The sequence below is a fragment of the Aquarana catesbeiana genome, linkage group LG12 (assembly GCF_042186555.1).
Source record: "Aquarana catesbeiana isolate 2022-GZ linkage group LG12, ASM4218655v1, whole genome shotgun sequence".
Classification (NCBI taxonomy): Eukaryota; Metazoa; Chordata; class Amphibia; order Anura; family Ranidae; genus Aquarana; species Aquarana catesbeiana.
Window position 1 is genome coordinate 226,569,748 of NC_133335.1, and position 18,954 is coordinate 226,588,701.

General features: G+C 43.1%; 1 protein-coding gene across 1 annotated transcript; it reads right to left on the bottom strand.

Annotated features, from left to right (window-relative positions):
• Positions 1 to 8,041: 8,041 nt before the first annotated feature.
• Positions 8,042 to 10,276, bottom strand: LOC141113622 (E3 ubiquitin/ISG15 ligase TRIM25-like). Its single transcript, XM_073606837.1, has one exon. The coding sequence runs from the start codon at positions 9,844 to 9,846 to the stop codon at positions 8,302 to 8,304; it is 1,545 nt and encodes a 514-aa protein (XP_073462938.1). The 5' UTR covers positions 9,847 to 10,276; the 3' UTR covers positions 8,042 to 8,301.
• Between the last annotated feature and the right edge of the window lie 8,678 nt (positions 10,277 to 18,954).

Genomic DNA, 18,954 nt, shown 5'->3' on the forward strand with positions numbered 1-18,954 from the left:
TGGGGAGATCTCAAATGTGCCGTTCATACAAGACAGCCCAAGAATTTACAGGAACTGGAGGCTTTTTGCCAAGAGGAATGGGCAGCTTTACCATCTGAGAAGATAAAGAGCCTCATCCACAAATACCACAAAAGACTTCAAGCGGTCATTGATGTTAAAAGGGGCAATACATGGTATTAAGAACTGGGGTATGTAAACTTTTGATCAGGGTCATTTGGGTAGTTTCTGTTGTCATTATGATTTAAAAAGAGTAAACAAAGTTGATTGATAATAAATGGCTTCAGCCAAACACTAACCATGAGTGAAATAATTGTTTTTTGTGTTATCATTCATATTCTCTGAAAAATGGCCAAGAAATCATAAATTCTGCCAGGGTATGTAAACTTATGAGCACAACTGTATCTGGGCTCCTCAGCTGGTTAAACTCCTTTTTTCCTTCTCTTTCCCTTACTGGGTATGCCCTTTGCTTTTTTACACTTTGTATGGCCTTTTACTCTGCAGCACTCTTTCTTCCACCCTTAACCTCAGTAAAACAAATGCACTTCCATATTTATTGTAGTATTGTACACTTAATAGAAACAGCCCATTTCTATATGAAGATTACAGTGGGGCCGTAGCTTCTGTTTGACTCATGATCTTAAAAATCTCCAACGGTGGCGCTTTACATTTTTTTACAGGTTATCTGTTTAGAGTTACAGAGGATCACTTGGGCTACAATTTTTGCTCTCGCTCTAACGTTCATGGCGATATCTCACATGTGTGGTTTGAACGCTGTTTACCTATGCGGGTGCGACATATGTATGCGTTTGCTTCTGCGAGCTAGCTCGCACGGGCGCTTAAATTTTATTTTCTTTGTTTATTTTACTTTTATTTTTATATTTTGACACTTTCCCTTTACATTTTTTTTTTGATCACTTTTATTCCTATTACAAGGAATGTGAACCTCCCTTGTAATAGGAATATGGCATGACAGGTCCTCTTTACAGCGAGATCTGGCATCCCCAGATCTCGTCTCTAGGCCACAAAACTTAAAGGTAAAAAAAAAATTAAAAACGATAAAAAATATATATACCCCCTTATTTTTGTAAAATATGAAAGATGATGTTACACCAAGTAAATAGATAGCTAACATGTCTCGCTTTCAAATTGCGCATGATTGTGGCCGGAAACAAACTACAGTACTTAAAAATCTCCATAGGCAACTTTTTTACAGGTTACATGTTTAGAGTTACAAAGGACGTCTAGCGCTAAAATTATTGCTGCCGTTTGCGGCGATACCTCACATGTGTGGTGCGGATACCATTTACATATGCGTGCGTGACTTACGTGTGCGGTCGCTTCTGCGTGTGAGCAGGAAGGGATGGGGTGCTTTAATTTTTTTTCTTATTTATTTTATTTTTTATTTGTATTTTATTGTAAAAAAAAAATTCAAAATTGTTTACTTCTGCCCTAGATTAAAAGTGATGTCATGATGTTGCACCGATCCTCCAATACCATAGAGATGGTCTAGTCTCTCATTGCCTCTGTGACCAGCCCGCCACGTCTTTCGATCATTTCTTGGGCATGTCGGTGAAAACGAAAAGCCCGAGAGACACCAGCGAGCGGTTTCAGGGAGGAATGTCCCCTCCTGCTGCTTCAGAAAGCAGGGTTCAATATTGAGTTGGCCCACCCTTTGCAGCTATAACAGCTCCAACTCTTCAGGGAAGGCCGTCCACAAGGTTTAGGAGTGTGTCTATGGGAATGTTTGACCATTCTTCCAGAAGCGCATTTGTGAGGTCAGGCACTGATGTTGGACAAGAAGGACTGGCTCGCAGTCTCTACACTAAATTATCCCAAAGGTGTTCTATCGGATTGAGGTCAGGACTCAAGTTCCTCCACCCCAAACTCGCTCATCCAAGTCTTTATGGACCTTGCTTCGTGCACTGGTCCAAATCATTTGGTGGAGGGGGGATTATGGTGTGGGGGTTGTTCTTCAGGGGTTGGACTTGGCCCCTTAGTTCCTTTGAAGGGAACTCTTAGAGCCCTTGCACACTGGGGCGGTTTGCAGGCGCTATTGCGCTAATAATAGCGCCTGTAAACCGCCCCGAAAGTGCCGCTACTTTCATTCCAGTGTGCAAGCCCCGAGGGCTTGCACACTGGAACGATGCGCTGGCAGGACGGTAAAAAAAGTCCTGCTAGCAGCATCTTCGGAGCGGTGAAGGAGCGGTGTGTATACCGCTCCTTTACTGCTCCTGCCCATTGAAATCAATGGGACGGCGCGGCTATACCGCCGGCAAAGCGCCTCTGCAGAGGCGCTTTGCGGTGGTATTTAACCCTTTCTCGGCCGCTAGCGGGGGGTAAAACCGCCCCGCTAGCGGCCGCATACCGACAGTAAAACGCCGCTAATAATAGCGGCGTTTTACCGCCGACGCCGCCCCCCGCCCCAGTGTGCAAGGGCTTATAAGGCGTCAGCATACCAAGACATTTTGAACAATTTTCATTTGGGGATGGCCCCTTCCTGTTCCAACATGACTGCGCACCAGCAAGGTCCATAAAGACATGGATGAGTGAGTTCGGGGTGGAGGAACTTGACTGGCCAACTAAAACTAAAATGGCATTTTAATCAAAAGACTATGACTAAAATTAAATTGAAATTTGACGCCAAAATTAACACTGCACTGCTTGTGTGGGTTTCCTCCGGGTTTCCTCCGGGTACTCCGGTTTCCACCCACACTCCAAATGCTGGTAGGTTATTTGGCTCCGGTCTAAATTGGCCCTGGTATGGGTATGTATGAATGTGAGTCAGGGACATTAAAGTGGAGGGCCACCCAAAAAAAAAATAAAATGCACCAAAAATTTAAAAAAAAAATTTAAAAAAAAAATTAAAAAAAACGTGAAAAAAAAAAATTACTCACCTGAAACCCTTGTTGCTAGGCAGTCTTCCTAATCTGCCTCTTCCTATTCCGCGGCGTGTTCTGCTCCTTGGTGAGCGGCCCCGTTGCCTTCTGGGAACTGTGTGTGCTCCCAGAAAACGGGGCCATTCACAGAGCACCGCGCGGCTCGCGCGTGCACAGTAGGAAACTGGCAGTGAAGCCGCAAGGCTTCACTGCCTGTTTCCCTTAGTTAGGATGGCGGTGCCGGGACCAGAGAGCCAAGGGACGGGTCGGCCTCGGGCGGCCGACATCGCGGGCACCCAGGACAGGTAAGTCTACTTATTTAAAGTCAGCAGCTACAGTGTTTGTAGCTGCTGACTTTAAAAAAAAAATTTAGGTGGCCGCTTTAAATTGTAGGGTCCTTGAGGGCAGGGACTGATACGAATGTACAATATATATGTAAAGCACTGTGTCACTTGATGGCAATATATAAATACCTGTAATAAATAAATAAAAATAAATAAATTCCCGAACCCAGTAGTAGTGACAGCGACTCATGTGCGGAGTGAAGGATCCATAGCCTACCCATAGAAATTTTGTGCAACAAACCTCAGATTGCCTGATATGCCCGCTATCACCCTTCTGCAAAACAGAAATGTCTCAAAGACCTGAGCATCACTAAAGCAGGCCATAGATGATGAGATCTTCTTTCCTACAACCACGGGTTTCAGGAAAGAAAATCACTTGATTCCCCCATCAACATAGTCAGTGGGGGGATACCACATCCACGGAGCTGTTGTCTATTGTGTTTTCCGGCCGGGGGTGGGGGGTGGGAGGGTGGGATGGGGGTTGGGTGGGGAGCCAACCCTGCCAGCGACTATAGCCGCTGGCAATTGCATGCTGGAAATCTGAAATGCTGCCCATACATGGTTTGAATCTTGGCCGATCCATGCAGTCAACTTTCCTTCCATCATAGGTGGAAGGAAAGCAAATGGCTCGCTTTCCTCATCAACACAGTCAGTGTTAATGAAGGAATCCCTATTGTGTTCTGCCAGAAGGGGGGGTGCAGAGAGTGTTCCAGACCGGCAGAACACAGCGATTGCTACTAGCGGCTATAGCTACTGCAGTAATTGAACATAAAAAAACGACAGGCTGGTTGTACCCAGGCCGATCGATGGATTGACTTGGGTACAATCGGCCTGCCCATAGATGGATTGAATATTGTCTGGTCCCTGCTAAACTGGCCAAATTTTGAGCCATGTATGGCAGGCTTTAAGCTGGCTATAGACTATGCAATTTTCTTTCCTTCAACCATTAACACAATCAGTGTTCCTCCCGCTGCACTATTGTATTCTGATAGTTTCCCCACTGTCAAAATACAATGATCACTGCTGTTGGCCATAGCCGCTGGCAGTGATCTATGTAAAAAACCTCACAGGCTGGTTGTAATGAAGTTGATCAATAGATCAGTCCAACCAGCCTGCCCATAGATGGATTTAAACTGAACCGGCTGAATTTTGATCCATCTATGGCCGATTTAAGGAGACTATTACAATGACTAGCTACTTAAAGTGTTTGTAAAGCGTCAGCTTTTTATTTAAAAAAAAAAACATGTCATACATACCTGCTCTGTGTAATGGTTTTGCACAGAGCAGTCCCAATCCTCCTCCACTTGAGTCCCTCGCCAGCGCTCCTGGCTCCTCCTCATCAGCCAGTGCCCACATAGGGAGTGGCTCCCTATGGGGACACTAATGCAGGTTCGCTCTTGAGCCCCAATGCCTGTGTCCATAGACACAGACTGCTTCTTTACCCCCCCCCCCCCCACTCCCTCTTCATAGAGTTCGATTGAGCGCAGAAGGGAGCCAATGGCTCCCACTGCTATGAATTTGCTTGTGAGGAGGGACAGAGTTGGGAGAGCTGCTGCTCTCACTCGGGAACAGAGTATTTCCCATTGACTCCGAGTATTTCCGAGCGGCTCCGAACCGTTCCGAGTGTCACCAGCGCCCCCGCACCTCTGGCCAAATGTGGTACTGCACACCCCATTAGCTTGAATTCTGCTCGTGTTGCGAGGCGACACTCGCAAACCGAGTCAGAATTTAAAAAAAAAAAGTTGCTCGTCTCTCAAAACGCTCGCTAACCAAGGTTCCACTGTACTATCCAATATGCAAAAAAAAAAAAGCTTTGCCTTTAGTTCTATTTTAAGTAGCTGGTAAGGTGTACTGATTGCATCTATTATCTTGCTATATCCTGCTGGCGGCTTTGGCCATGCCTGACACAGTCCTCTATACATCTGACCATCATACATGTACATCATACATGACAGGTACTCATTACATACAAAAAACATGAAAAAGCAATAATCACAGAGAACTAAATTTTATTTTTACAATGACAATTTACCCATCACCTCAGTTATAACATAATAGTAACACATTAGTTGTGTAAATTGAATTTTTTTTAATGTTTTAGTAAACTCTCTCCATGTTAGGATGGATAAGCAACGTTTTCAGAGTAATAATAATATTTAATGCTCCATTCACATCTATGCATGTTACTTTTGAGCATTTTTTGCAGTGCTTTTTGCGTTTTTTTAGGCTCCCTGCAAAACTAGCATTTTTTAAAGCTCCCATAAGCTGTTATTAGCATGTTTTCTGCTTCTAGAAGCGAAATAGTGTTATCCTATGTGTCCATGCACACTATTTTAGGTTATCAGCGTTTTTTGAGCTTCAGCGACTAGGAGCAGAAAAAAAAATGTTTTTTGTAGAGTTTTTTTGAAGCGTTTTTCAAGCAGAAAAAAATTGCTGAGTGCATCTAAATGATCCTACCTGCTTCTAAATGCTACTAAAATGCTTTTTTTTTTCTTCATGCACTGCAAAAACGCTCCTTAAGGCTCCATTCACACTAGCGCGTTTTTTGATGCATTTTGCATTTTGCAGAAATGCACGGGAATTTTTTAACATGGGTTCCTATGGAACATGTTCACATCAATGCCTTTTTGTTTCTCTGCATTTTTGGAAAGGGTCGGGGACTTTTTTTCATGCAAAAAGCAGCGTTTTGCATGTAATGGATTTCAATGGACAAGCATCAAAAACGCAAGTGCAGCGTTTTTGCAGCGTTTTTGATGCGTTTTTGCCGTTTTTTTTTTTTTTTTTTAATTTTTTTTTAGACTGTAAAAAAAAACTGTAAAAAAAAAAAAAAAACGCAAAACGCAAATCGCGGCAAAAACGCGGCAAAAACGCTGCTCAAAAACGTGGCAAGCATGAAAAAAAAACCTCCAAAAACGCTCAAAAGCAACATGCATAGGTGTGAATCGAGCCTAATGCTCCAATAAAGCTAAAAGCTACCAAAAAGCTACTAGAAGCTGACACAAAAATGTTATTATTGGCATTTTTCATCCAGCGTATTTTTCTAGCTTTTTTTGGGCTCATGAAAAACACTGGTGTGGAGCTAGCTGAAATTTTGCCGGGATTGGCATTTTTTATGCTTTTTTTAATTGGAAAAATTTGTTGTTGGGCAGATTTAAAAATACAAAACGCAAATCGCAGCAAAATCGCAGTACAAAAACACACTACATGCTTTTCTGCAGCTTCTTCATTGAAGTTTTTTGAACCAAAAAGGCAAAAAAAAGCAGCGTTTTGGGTTTAAAAAAAGTCCCTGACCCTTTCCAAAAATGCATTGATGTGAACGTGTTCCATAGGAACCCATGTTAAAAATAATGTCCTGCGTTTCTGTAAATAGCATGAAAAAACACATTGATGTGAATGGAGCCTAAAGTACTAGAACCTCTATCAGCCAATCAGATCTCACCTATTGCCAGGTCAGAGCCTGCTGGTTCAATGAAAGGTGATTGGTTGATGGGGGTTACAACACTTTACATACTGCAAAGTCATGAACTGAAAACAAAATTACAAATTGATTTGTAGAATAGGGTAACATGTATATTTTCCCTGACCATAAGAAATAAAGACAATACATAGGATACCCTCTATACAGTAAAAACATTATAGTGGATTTGTTCTATACAGATGGTATACAAAAGAACCCCCCCTCCTTTAAAAATAATCACATTTTGTTGCTTTGCAGCTGGAAATTAAGACAGACGCAGTTTTTGTTTTATCCAGCTGTAGTTACTCAGGGCATCTTATAATACCCAAGTGAAAAATATAACATGTAAAAAAATAAAAATAAATCAAAAACACAATCACTGAGTTGGAAAAAGGGTCACCCTCCTCCTAAAAATGACTTGTAAACTCAATAAGGTATAGCTAATCACCTTCTCAATGGCACACAAATTCTTTCCTGGAGCATTTTAGTCCCTGATAGTGCATCTGAAGGAAACATTTAACTATGGTTGGCAAGGCAATATCAAAAGATCTCTTGAGCTGCTAGAATTCGCTCTGAAGCTCCAGCCATACAGTGATATTTTATTTACAGGTGGAGTCTGGCGGGCTGAGGCAATTCTTGGCATGATATTAAAGTGGTTGTTGAGCCATTCTAACCTGTATACACCATCAGCACTGCCTCCTATTGTAGTTTCCCCCTCTGTGTGTAATTTATAAAATAAATGCTGCAAATACCTAATTTCATTGCCGAGATTGCGATCACATGACTGGCCAGCTTTCTCCTTCCCTCCTTTGAGAGATGCAGTGGGCGGGGCTAAGATTCCTCTGCTGATGTCAGTCTGGAGGAGAGAGCTGGCTGGTCATGTGATCGCAATCTCGGCTCTTAAATGAGGTATTTACAGCATTTATATTTATAAATCATTCACAGAGGGGGACACTGCAATAGGAGGCAGTGCTGATGGTGTATACAGGTTAGTGTTATGAGAGCAGCAGGAGGGGGGAGGGGCGGCTCACACACAGACAGAGAGGGGAGGGGGGAGGAGGACACAGGAGCAGAGAGGAGAGCAGATAGCAAGCTTCTGATGACAGAGGCACCTAAACTGACCACGGTGTCTGGTCTCAGCAGCCATGATACATCGTGGTCAGTTTACAGAGGGGTTGGGGAGAAACTGTCAGGACCAGCCAGGTTTTTTAGGTGTTACAGGGGGGCAAATGACACAGGACAAGCACTGTGTCATATAACATAACTTAAAGGAGCAGGATCCATTTCTTTTTTTTTTTTTTTTTGGGTTAACAAACATTTTAAGTGCTGTGATATTTTCACCATAATTTTTGGTTCTGTCCCCATTTACTTTGGAGTCTCAGTCTTCCTGCAACAAAATGGTTGTCCTGCTCCCTCCATAGCATTCCCCTTAATATAGAACACATTATGAATTCACCACAATGGGAGCCCCTTGTAAAGATTTCACCATTGAAATCTCTGAGAAGGATAAGAAACCAACATGAGCTTATAATTATCCAGCATTTGCCAAATAAAGATCAGATTTGGGTGAAGTGCTAAAACTGTCACTGACTGTCGAGAATGAAGCATACAGCACAATATATTCCTAGTTGGTAATAGTCATTGATCCAATGTAAACAGCGATCACAAGATGGAGGGGCTCGGTGAAGGTGGTAGTGAAGGTGTGGAGGTGTCTGATGGGGTCGCTCAGCTCATAAAAGGAGATCCGCCCGACTTCATAATCCAGATAGATCCTGAATTTATGACTGGTAGGGTTGTAAACACATGATATAGTTGTACTATTATGCATCAGATTATACCCCTTATAACTCTTTCGCAAACACCAGGAATACTTGTCATTCCCAATGTATGATTTCCTGTCCATACTGGGATAACACAACCCGACTCTCCAGCTAGTTGAATTACTCGTGTCCACCTCCCAGGAATGCCGCCCTGAAGAAAAACTTCTTCTGCATTGAACCTGACATTGCTTAAATCTTTTGGGAGTTTCTAGACGATTTATTGTTGCTGCTGACAAAGATGCAGTTTTTAAATCCCCTGAAATCTGTACATTATTAGCGGCCGTTTCCTCATCAAGTAAAACTCCTGGTTTCTGTATACTAAGGGGAATATCTTTTATAAAGGCAGATAATTTGTGTAATCTGTCTGTGATGGAATTCTCGTAAAAATCACCTTCACTCAGAATCTGTGTTTCCATAATATCCTCCTGCTCGGTTTGGCAGATGTCCTCCTCATCCGAGTTCTGATCCTTCAGGACGGTCATTGGGTCGGTGGAGTTACACAATTCCTCAACGTGACTCATCTTCCTGGACAACTTGTCCTTCTGTATCTCCAGCTGCTGGATGATCTTGGACACAGATTGTGAGATCTTCTCCGCCTGCCTGGACATCTCACTCAGGACTCTCTTCTCAAGTTCTTCCAGCTCTCTCCTGATATCTCTGAACAGGGCAGCGACTTTCTCTATTTCACTGGCTGCTTTATCTTCTACGTCTGTCCTGCGTTCCTCCAAACTTCGGACTTGTTTCTCAGCCCATGCTTTCTTTAAGGTCATCATCTCCAGATTTTTCCTCAGCTTCTCCTTCTTCTTCTTGGAGGCCTCATCCAGCTTCTTCACCGGGTGTCCTTTGTGTTCTCCCTCGGCAATACAGTAAACACAGATACAAACCCTTTCCTTGGGGCAGTAATACTCCACAATCTTTTTATGCATTGAGCATTTTCTGTTCCCTGGGGAGTTGGTGGGATCAGATAAGACGTGTTCTGGTGACTTGGCGTGGATTCTCAAATGCCTGCCACATAGGGAACTTTCACAGTGTAGGCAGGATTTTATAGCCGGTACAGGAGAGTCTAAACAGTAAGTACAATAGATTCCCGTATCTTCCAGAACGGGCTGAGAAACAAGGAACTTCTCCGCTATGTTACGTAGAGCTCTAGCGCTAGACAGTACAGGCCTCTCCTGGAACTCCTCTCTGCACTCCGGACAGGTATAAAGTCCAGATGCCTTCTGAGTGTCCAGCACACGGTCAATACATTCCCGGCAGAAGTTGTGCCCACATCTCAGTGTTACCGGATCCGTATAAATGTTCAGACAGATGGAGCAGCTCAGATCATCTCTCAGATCAGCAGATGCCATTGTAGCCAGCAGGAGGAGAAATGAAAGTGAAAGTTTGTTCAATTTCTGCTAAACAAGACGGGTGGAATAATATACAGGAAGAGTCACCGGAGCTCCACTTGTCCAGCTCACCTTTCAAAGACCTGTCCAGGCACCCCCTCCAGGATCTCAAATATTTGAAGATTTTAAACATAGTTTGGGGGATCTCAGATTTTTGATACCTTGTAGCAGCTCTGGATGGGTTTATCACATTCCAATGTTGCTAGTCCCCCAAACAATAACTTCCTTTGTATCCGTTCAAAAATTGATCTCACCGCTCTTTGGGGTCATTCAGTGCCTTCTTCAGACCACTCTCTTTGCTCGGAGATTCTGTTCCGGCTTTCCCCTCCGCAGTCAGAAACACTTCGACTTCCTAGTCATGTGATCACTGCCCCACCCACATAGGTTATTAAAGGTACAGAGCAATGTCTAGGGCGTAAAGTGACACGATAAGGAAGGAGGATGGAAATATCTGCAGTGATATATAACTGCTGTATAGAAGGCATGCGGGTCCGGCAGGCAAAGATTTGCACACGTCCAATATGATCTAGATCAGAGTTACCAATGCAAACCTTTTTTTTACCGACAATACGTGAAAAATTTACTGACTGAACTATTTATTAGAAAAAAAAGTCGCCTAAGCAGTGATAGCAGTCAGTAGCAGGAGATTTATCCCCATTGTGGAAGGGGTTATCGAGTGGTCTGCGCTCTGAGCAAGAGAAATCTGAAGTGTTTATTTATTATTATTATTATTATTATTATTGTTCACACCACAAAAACGAACTCCAGAAATTTTCCGGATGTGTTTCTGCATGCGTGTTTTTGGCGTGTTCCGGTGCATTTTTAAAAGGGTTCAGGATGCATTCCAGATGCTTTTTTCTTATTTTTTCCCATTTTCTTTTTCACTGTACTTGGGTTCCGGTGTGTTTTTGATGCGTTCCAGTGCATTTCAATGCGTTTTTGATGCGTTTTACCGCATTTCAGTACAGCCCAGTGCAGGAAAAATGCAGCATGTTCTACTTTTTTTTTTTTCTGGAACGGGAAAGCCCTGGAACTGACCGCACTGGTGTGAACAATGCCATTGGAAACCATATAACGTACTTTCCATGCGTTTTTGATACAGAAAAAAAACGCACTGGCCTGCATGTAGTGTGAACTGGCCCTATGGCCAGTGTAATGCTTCTCCCTGCTGAAGGAATGTATAGAACAGAACATTACATTGATGGAGCTCTTTATGGAACTGAAGTTGTGTGTTTTTATATGCGATGTGCAATCAAACAAGCCCATTCATTGACGGTCCACCTTCATTACCCTCAGACCCCTTTCACTTTGGGGCATTTTTCAGGCGTTTTTCAAGCACTTTAGCGTTAAAAAAAGCGCCTGTAAAGCGCCTGAAAGAAGCTTCATCTGCAATCCCAATGTGAAAGCCTGAGCCCTTTCACACTGCCAGCGCCCGAAAAAAACACTGGTAAAGCATCGCTTAAGACCCCTTTCACACTGGGGCGTTTTTCAGGCGTTATTCGGGCGCTGGCAGTGTGAAAGGGCTCGGGCCGTCGGCGCACCCAGCTGGTGGCAAAAACATGAAAGCGCTGCAAAGGAGCTGCTTGCAGAACTTTTTTTGATGCCCTGCCAGTGCAGCTCCCCAGTGTGAAAGCACTCGGGCTTTCACATTGGGATTGCAGATGAGGCTGCTTTCAGGCGCTTTACAGGCGCTTTTTTTAACGCTAAAGCGCCTGAAAAACGCCCCAGTGTGAAAGAGGTCTCACTGCCAGTCATCCAGTGCTTGGTGCAAAGATGAATAAAGGCACCCCTCTTCCCCAGTGGTGCATGAGGCGAGGTTAATAGTAACACAGGTTGGCACTGAAATAGTGCCGACCTTGTAAACCTAGCCCCATCATGCGACAACTTCATGCATTGCACATGGTTGCACGGTGGTTGTGAAGTGACGTGACATGGGAGTATAATTTCTGCCATACCTGAAAATGCTTTGTATGTGTGCCACTCCCGCTGGCAGCCAAGCCAGATTATTAGGTGGTAAAACTGTGGCTCAACCATCTGTTTTTACTACCCCCTGACTGCAAATGTAAGCAAGGCCTAAAATATGTGGCTAACAGTGGCAAAGAAAGAAATACTCCGACATCAGTGCAAAGAAAAAAATGCCCCTGCATTGGTGTTGTCACTGGTAGCAAAAAATGCCAACCGATAATGAAATTCTCTATAATATCACTTGATGCATTAAAGGAAATGTATTCATTGGTGTTACAATTATACATATAATCCCATTTAAAAAGTACAAAAAAAATGGTAAAGTGTCCCTCAGGTGTTGTAGGGGGTAGACCCCGGAGATGGTTGTTAGGTTCAACTTTTAAACAAGTTGCTTAAGTTTATATCGCTTTGCCAAATTATTGCTTCTATAAGAATAATGACACGGAGTCAGGTATGTCTGTATCACAATTCTGAGCAAAAAAAAAAAGGACTGCTCCCTTTACTTCTTTTATAGGCAGTTCCAAAAGCAGTAATCTTATCGGCATTACCAAATGAGGTTAAGGTACAAAGAGTTTCTCATCAGCGAACATGTAATGATTATTCAGCAGTTCCAAATTCCATCTAGATACAGATTGATAGAACAATTGATACGTACACAGGTAGGAAAGGAGCACAAACAATTTAAATAGAACAATTGATACGTACACAGGTAAGAAAGGAGCACAAATAATTTAAATAGAACAATTGATACGTACACAGGTAAGAAAAAACAGAAACAATTAAAGTGGAACTCGAAGTCATTATTTCAACCCTATCAATTTCCCCCTTTGACATCATCCTCTCCTTCCCCCTGGGTCCTCATGAATAAGTTCTAGTCAGTTTTTCCCCAGAGTCCTTTCCCTGACCGCGAGTTGTCAGAGGGGTAGAACCCATCCCCCTAGGTATTACCAACATCTTAAAATTCAAGAAGAGGAGTTTTATAGGAGTAGGGTGATGTCAATACACACTTATCAGTATACCCTGTCTATTCTCCTAATTTTCCTATTTATTTTCCTATATACACATATATTCGTGATTGTAAGTGATATTAATATTAGAATAATAATTACCATTGGACTTAACAACCAGTGAAAGGTATTGGTTGCTGTAGAAGACATTCCACTAAATATATCCCACCAATGTGGTGCAGTATCCTGTTGTATCTGTGAGGAAAGATGTACTAGTCTACCTTTGTCAATAATAATTTGCTACTTTAGGATCATCTATAGCCCATTCGAAAGTTGTTGTTTCCTCTACTTCAAGTACATTAATACCAGGAGTCCATGCATATATTTGTAAAACAACAATCTTCAACAAAAAATATGTAAATAGATATTTCATCATGTTGTTTTCTCTGGTTGTTTCTTGCAATGTGATGCGTGTATCGAGGTAGGTTTTCCTTCCAGCTTTACTGAGGTGGCTGTGGTCAAGAGTACTTGGTAAGGACCTTCAAACCTGGGTTCCAATGTCTTTCTGGTGTGTTTCTTCACATATACATAATCCCCTGGTAGCAGAGTATGTGTACCTGTTATTGAATTAGGGTCTGGAAGAGAAGAATACACACTTTTGTGGATCTTAGTTAGACGTTGTTGTAATTGTATCACATATGCAGTCAAACTATCACATTGCAATTGCATACTCTGTGGAAAGTATAGACCTAATCTAGGTGCATTCCCAAAAAGTATCTCATATGGGGATAATCCTGTCTTTCCTGTTGGAGTGTACCTTATAGAGAACAAAGCCAAAGGCAGGCATTCTGGCCAAGGCTTGTTTAAATCTTGCATGGCTTTTTGTATTTTTAACTTTATTGTCCCATTTACTCTCTCCACTGATCCTGAACTCTGTGGGTGGTAAGGGGTGTGAAAACTTTGTTGAACCCCTAACATGGTCATCACATTCTGCATGATTTCTCCTGTAAAGTGTGTCCCCCTATCTGATTCTATGGTTTCAGGAAGACCAAACCTAGGTATTAACTCAGTGATCAGTTTCTTAGCTGTGGCTTTAGCTGTAGCCGATTTTACTGGATAACTTTCGGGCCAACCTGAGAATAAATCGATACACACGAGGACAAATTCAAAGGGGCCGCTCTTAGGCATTTGTATGTAATCAATTTGCAGTCTCTGGAAGGGGTATTGGGCCCGGACCTGGTGTTTTCGTGGGGTTTTTACTCTCTGTCCTGGGTTATTCAGGAGACAGAATTGGCAGGCTGCACAGTAGTTTCTTGCAGTGCTACTGAATCCAGGGGCGAGCCATCCTTGGTTCACAATCCTATACATGGAATTGGAACTGACGTGTGTGGGTAGGTGAACTGCCGCTGCCATTTCTGGGTACAGAGAGGCAGGCAGGCATATTTTGCCTCCTTCCCTCCATACATTGTCAAGGTCTGGTGCTGCTCCCATCCTGACCCACTTATCTTTCTCGCTCTCCCCTGCTTGCTCCTGTAATTTACTCAGCTGCTGCCATGTTGGTTCTGGGATACTCACCTCTACCGCTGCTAAGGTCTCAGGGCTTCCTTCCCCTAGAGCTGCCTGTTTTGCAGTCAAATCTGCAAATGCATTTCCTTTTGCCTCAATTGTTTTTGCGCTCGTGTGTGCCGCTATCTTCATAATGGCTACTCGTTTAACCTTTTGAAGATTGTTCAGGACTCTCTTAATCCCTTCTCCATGTTTTACAGGTGTACCTGCTGCTGTCAGATAACCTCTAGCCCTCCATATGTGGCCATAATCGTGCGCTACACCATAAGCGTAGGCAGAGTCAGTGTAAATATTCCCTTCTCGTTCTTTTAAGTATTCTAGGGCTTGTTCTAAAGCTTTTAATTCTGCTTCCTGTGCTGACATGTGGGCTGGTAAGGCCTGTGCTTCAATTACCTGCGTATCAGTCACTACAGCATACCCTGTGTGATATTTACCCTTGTCATCAGCAAACCTACTACCATCTATATACAAGGTGTGCTCAGCATTTAAAATCAGTGTATTTGTAACATGTGGGAATCCCATTGTCTCCTGTTCCATGAGCTGAAAACAATCGTGCTGATCTACTTCTTTAAACAAAAGAGTGTCAGTGTCCTCATTTCTTTTCTCACTAGTACTATTAGTACTATCATTCCCCCTTGCCAAATCTGGTGACTGAAGAGGCAAAAAGGTGGCCAAATTTAAGGTTGTACAGTGCTGAAAAGTAACATTTGGAGGTAAGAGTAAAGTACACTGTAATCTTAATTGCCTAGCCATTAAAATGTGTTTGGGCTGTACCTGAGACAAGATTGCATGTATGTCATGTGTGGTATGCACTACGACTGGATTGTCTAGAACAATCTCTGATGACTTATCTATGATAATTGACACTGCAGCTACCGCCCGTACACAAGACGGTGAACCTCTAGATACTGGATCTAATGCTGCTGAAAAGTAAGCGACTGGTCTTTGTTTTACATGTGCCTGTGTCAGAACACCTGTGGCGTGTCCAGTGATCTCAGCAATGTACAGATTAAATATCTTGGTGTAATCTGGTATACCAATAGCCGGGGCAGAAATCAACAACTTTTTCAAAGTTATAAACGACTCATAAGCTACTTCTGTAAGCACATACGGTACAATTTTCAAACAATCGTATAATGGCTGCATCAAAGCGCTAGCATGTGGTATCCACTGTCTACAATATGACACGATACCTAAAAACATACGCAATTGTTTGAAATTCCGTGGGGGTAACATTCCCTTTATCACTTGAACCCTCTCCTCAGTGAGATGTCTCGTACCCTGTGATATACAATGTCCCAAAAAGATAACTTTTTCCTGACACACTTGTAACTTTTTCTTATTAACCTTGCAACCTTTTTCTGCCAAAAATCGCAACAAATTAAGGGGGGTGGCCAAACAAGTTTCTTTGTCAGGGCAGCATAACAATAAATCATCCACATATTGTAACAATACACAGGAATCTGGTGGTACCCATTCTCCCAACACCGTTTGCAATGCTTGCGAATACAAGGTAGGTGAATGCGCCATACCCTGAGGTAGGCGTGTCCAGGTTAGTTGCCGATTTTTTATTGAAAATGCGAAACAAAGTTGGCATTCTTCAGCAACCGGGACGGAAAAGAAAGCATTCGCTAAATCTATAACCGTAAAGTACATACTGGTTGATGGTATTTGTGACAGTAATGTATGTGGATTGGGTACTAAAGGTGTCATCGGGGCTAGTATTTTGTTGACCGCTCTAAGGTCTTGGACCATTCTATACTTAACCGGACTACCGGCTACTGATTTCTTTTTAACCGGGTACAAGGGAGTGTTTGCCGGTGATTTTACCTCTTTTAGAACTCCACTTTTTAAGAAGGATTGGACCTGCATTTCTATGGCCGTCTCTTGGGGTGCACTAAGTGGATACTGCTTTTGTTGGGGAAGCACTGCTCCTGGAATCAGCTGTAGGGTAACCGGAGGTATGGGCAAAAGTCCAACATCAGCTGGATGTTTTTCCCATAGTTCTCCTGGAAGGGACGACAAAATCTGATCTAAGTCTGAAGGAGGTGTGCCGGACAATTCCGATTCCTCCTCTAGGTATTGTATCAGGTTGCACATCTCCATGTGTTCTTGATTATCCCCTATAGCTAAGGTGACAGTGCCATCTGGGTGATAGGTAATGTTAGCTCCTATTTTCTGCAAAATGTCAGCTCCTAACAAATTAGTGGGGGCTCCTCTGGATACCAGAAAGCGTGAAAGGAACATGTGGTTTCCTACTTTAACTTTCAGAGGTTTTGTAAGCGGGGCGTCGGCTAAAATGCCATCATATCCAGTTATTAGTAAAGTGTCAGGTGATTTTTGGCCAGGGAGTAGTTCAGAGTCAGAAAGTAACGAGCGTGAAGCTCCTATATCGACTAAACAAGAGATTTTCTTATTACCAACCGTTATATTTGTCTTAAGCATTGTTGTTTTGGATTTTTCTAAAACCGGGGTGAGTCATGCTCGTGGACCATCTCCCTGCTGCCTGATATGACTATTTTTGTTGTCCCTGGGCTGGTTCCTTCTCTGATTAACTGGAGAATCAACACCTTCCTCTCCTTCATCCCTTATTCTTTTCTTACAGTTGCGTCTGATGTGACCAATCTTGTTACAGTAGTGACAGGTAAGGGGTTTGCGAAAGGAACCTCTACCTTGCTCTTGGGGACCCCCGAGTGCGTTGATAGCATGAGATTTCCTCCCTTTGGTTTCTGCTAAGTCCGCCTCTATGCCTTGCGCTTTTTGTAACAACGTCCCTCTATCTCTAGTTGCCCTCCACTCTGGTGTGCAGGCTTTCAGTCTCTCACTTATCTGTGGAATTAATCCCTCCATAAATTGTCTATTGAAGGCTCGGATTGTGACTGGCAGGGCCAAGTCCAATCCCTCATCTGCCATCATACTTTCCATAGATAAGTAAAATTCCGATACAGTCTGTCCTGGCATTTGCTTCATGGATGATATGGACCCCCTCTCCTGTTGTTTTGCCTGACAAAAAGCTTCTAATCTAGCAATAAAAGGGGCCCTTGAGTCTATATGTCTGACATGTCCTGTCTCTAAATTGCCATCCCCATCAACTTGTCCTGCAGGTCTGTGTGGACCTATTTCTGTCATAAACTGGTTAAACAGGGTCAGAGTCATTTTGTGTCTGCATAGATCCTCCCCATCCTGCCAGGTCGCTTCATGTGTATTCATTAACTGTGTCACAAATCTACAAAAAGCAGCTGGCTTTACTACCGGGTCTGGGGCGCTCTGTATTAATGCCATAAGGGTGTCTGCCGACCATGGTGCCCAAGTCCTTATTTGCATTCTACGAGTGACAGTAGGCGGGGCATTTGGATGGGCTGCTTGTCCAAATTCTGGATTGTTTACCTGAACAATGCGTGTATCAGTGCGTACGGGAGCTACAGTTTCTGGATGAGGTTTTTGTGCCCCACAATGCACACATTCTACTGCCCATTCTGGGTTTTGTGCTCCACAATCCTGACAAACCCATCCTCTCCCCTCAAGTACCGGATATATCTTGTGTGGTTTGCGTTCTACGTCAGTGTATGGGGGTGGGATGGCTGAGCTGGGAGCCTCGACATTTTTTGTTCTTCTATCTTTCATATCCCAACCATCACAATCTGGATTATACTTCCACCCCTCTTCTTTCGCTCTATTTGAGACCTTAATTAAGCATTGAACCTGACGCATCCATTGCTTCTCTAACACCTCTCCTTGTCTGTCCCTTTTTATTTCACTCCATACATCTGGGTCTAAGCCCGCTGCTCCTTTCACCTTAAATTTACGAAGGACATCCTTTAAGTCCTGTGCTTCGGTTTTCCCATAAATGTTCTTAATTATCTGTGGCACCGTATAGTGCGCCACAATTCCCTGACGGGGTTTTGTGTTCCTCTGGCCCATTCTAACAGTCCTGCCTAGGTAGCGTGTGGGACACTTAGTGTACAATATAATGCGGCTACAACATATACAAGAATGAATAATTACTTTATATGCTAGCCCAATAGCAAACCAGCTAAGTTACACTAGTTCCTCGTTGCCTTCCTCCTAGGGTGCTAGAATTCTAGAAACCTCTCCGGAATGAGATTTCTGAAACCGAATTACTTTATATGCTAGCCCAATAATAAATAATTACTTTATATGCTAGCCCAATAACAAACCAGAATGCGGCTACAACATATACAAAAATGCGGCTACAACATATACAAGCATTCCTTTAAGTGGCCAGGTATCCGACTAGATCTCGGGACTTTGTTGAGACCTTATTCCCTCCCCGTATCTGGGAATCCCTCTCATACACTCTTATCCCTGCTTTATGGAGCAGACAGGGCTTATACTCTCAACCTGTCTATGGTTTATGAGTTAGATGTGAGGTTAAGCATAAGCGTCAGACCCCCAAGCTCACAAGCCCTCAGGTTCCCAATCGTGTGAGGTAAGGCGCATTCCGTTGCTTAGTTCGGCAATCCCCTTCTAACTCATACCATCCTTGACAAGGCTCATTCACTTTCTCAACAAGACAGACAAGACAAACACAGATAACAAAACAAACAAATAATTCCAGCAATATAAACTA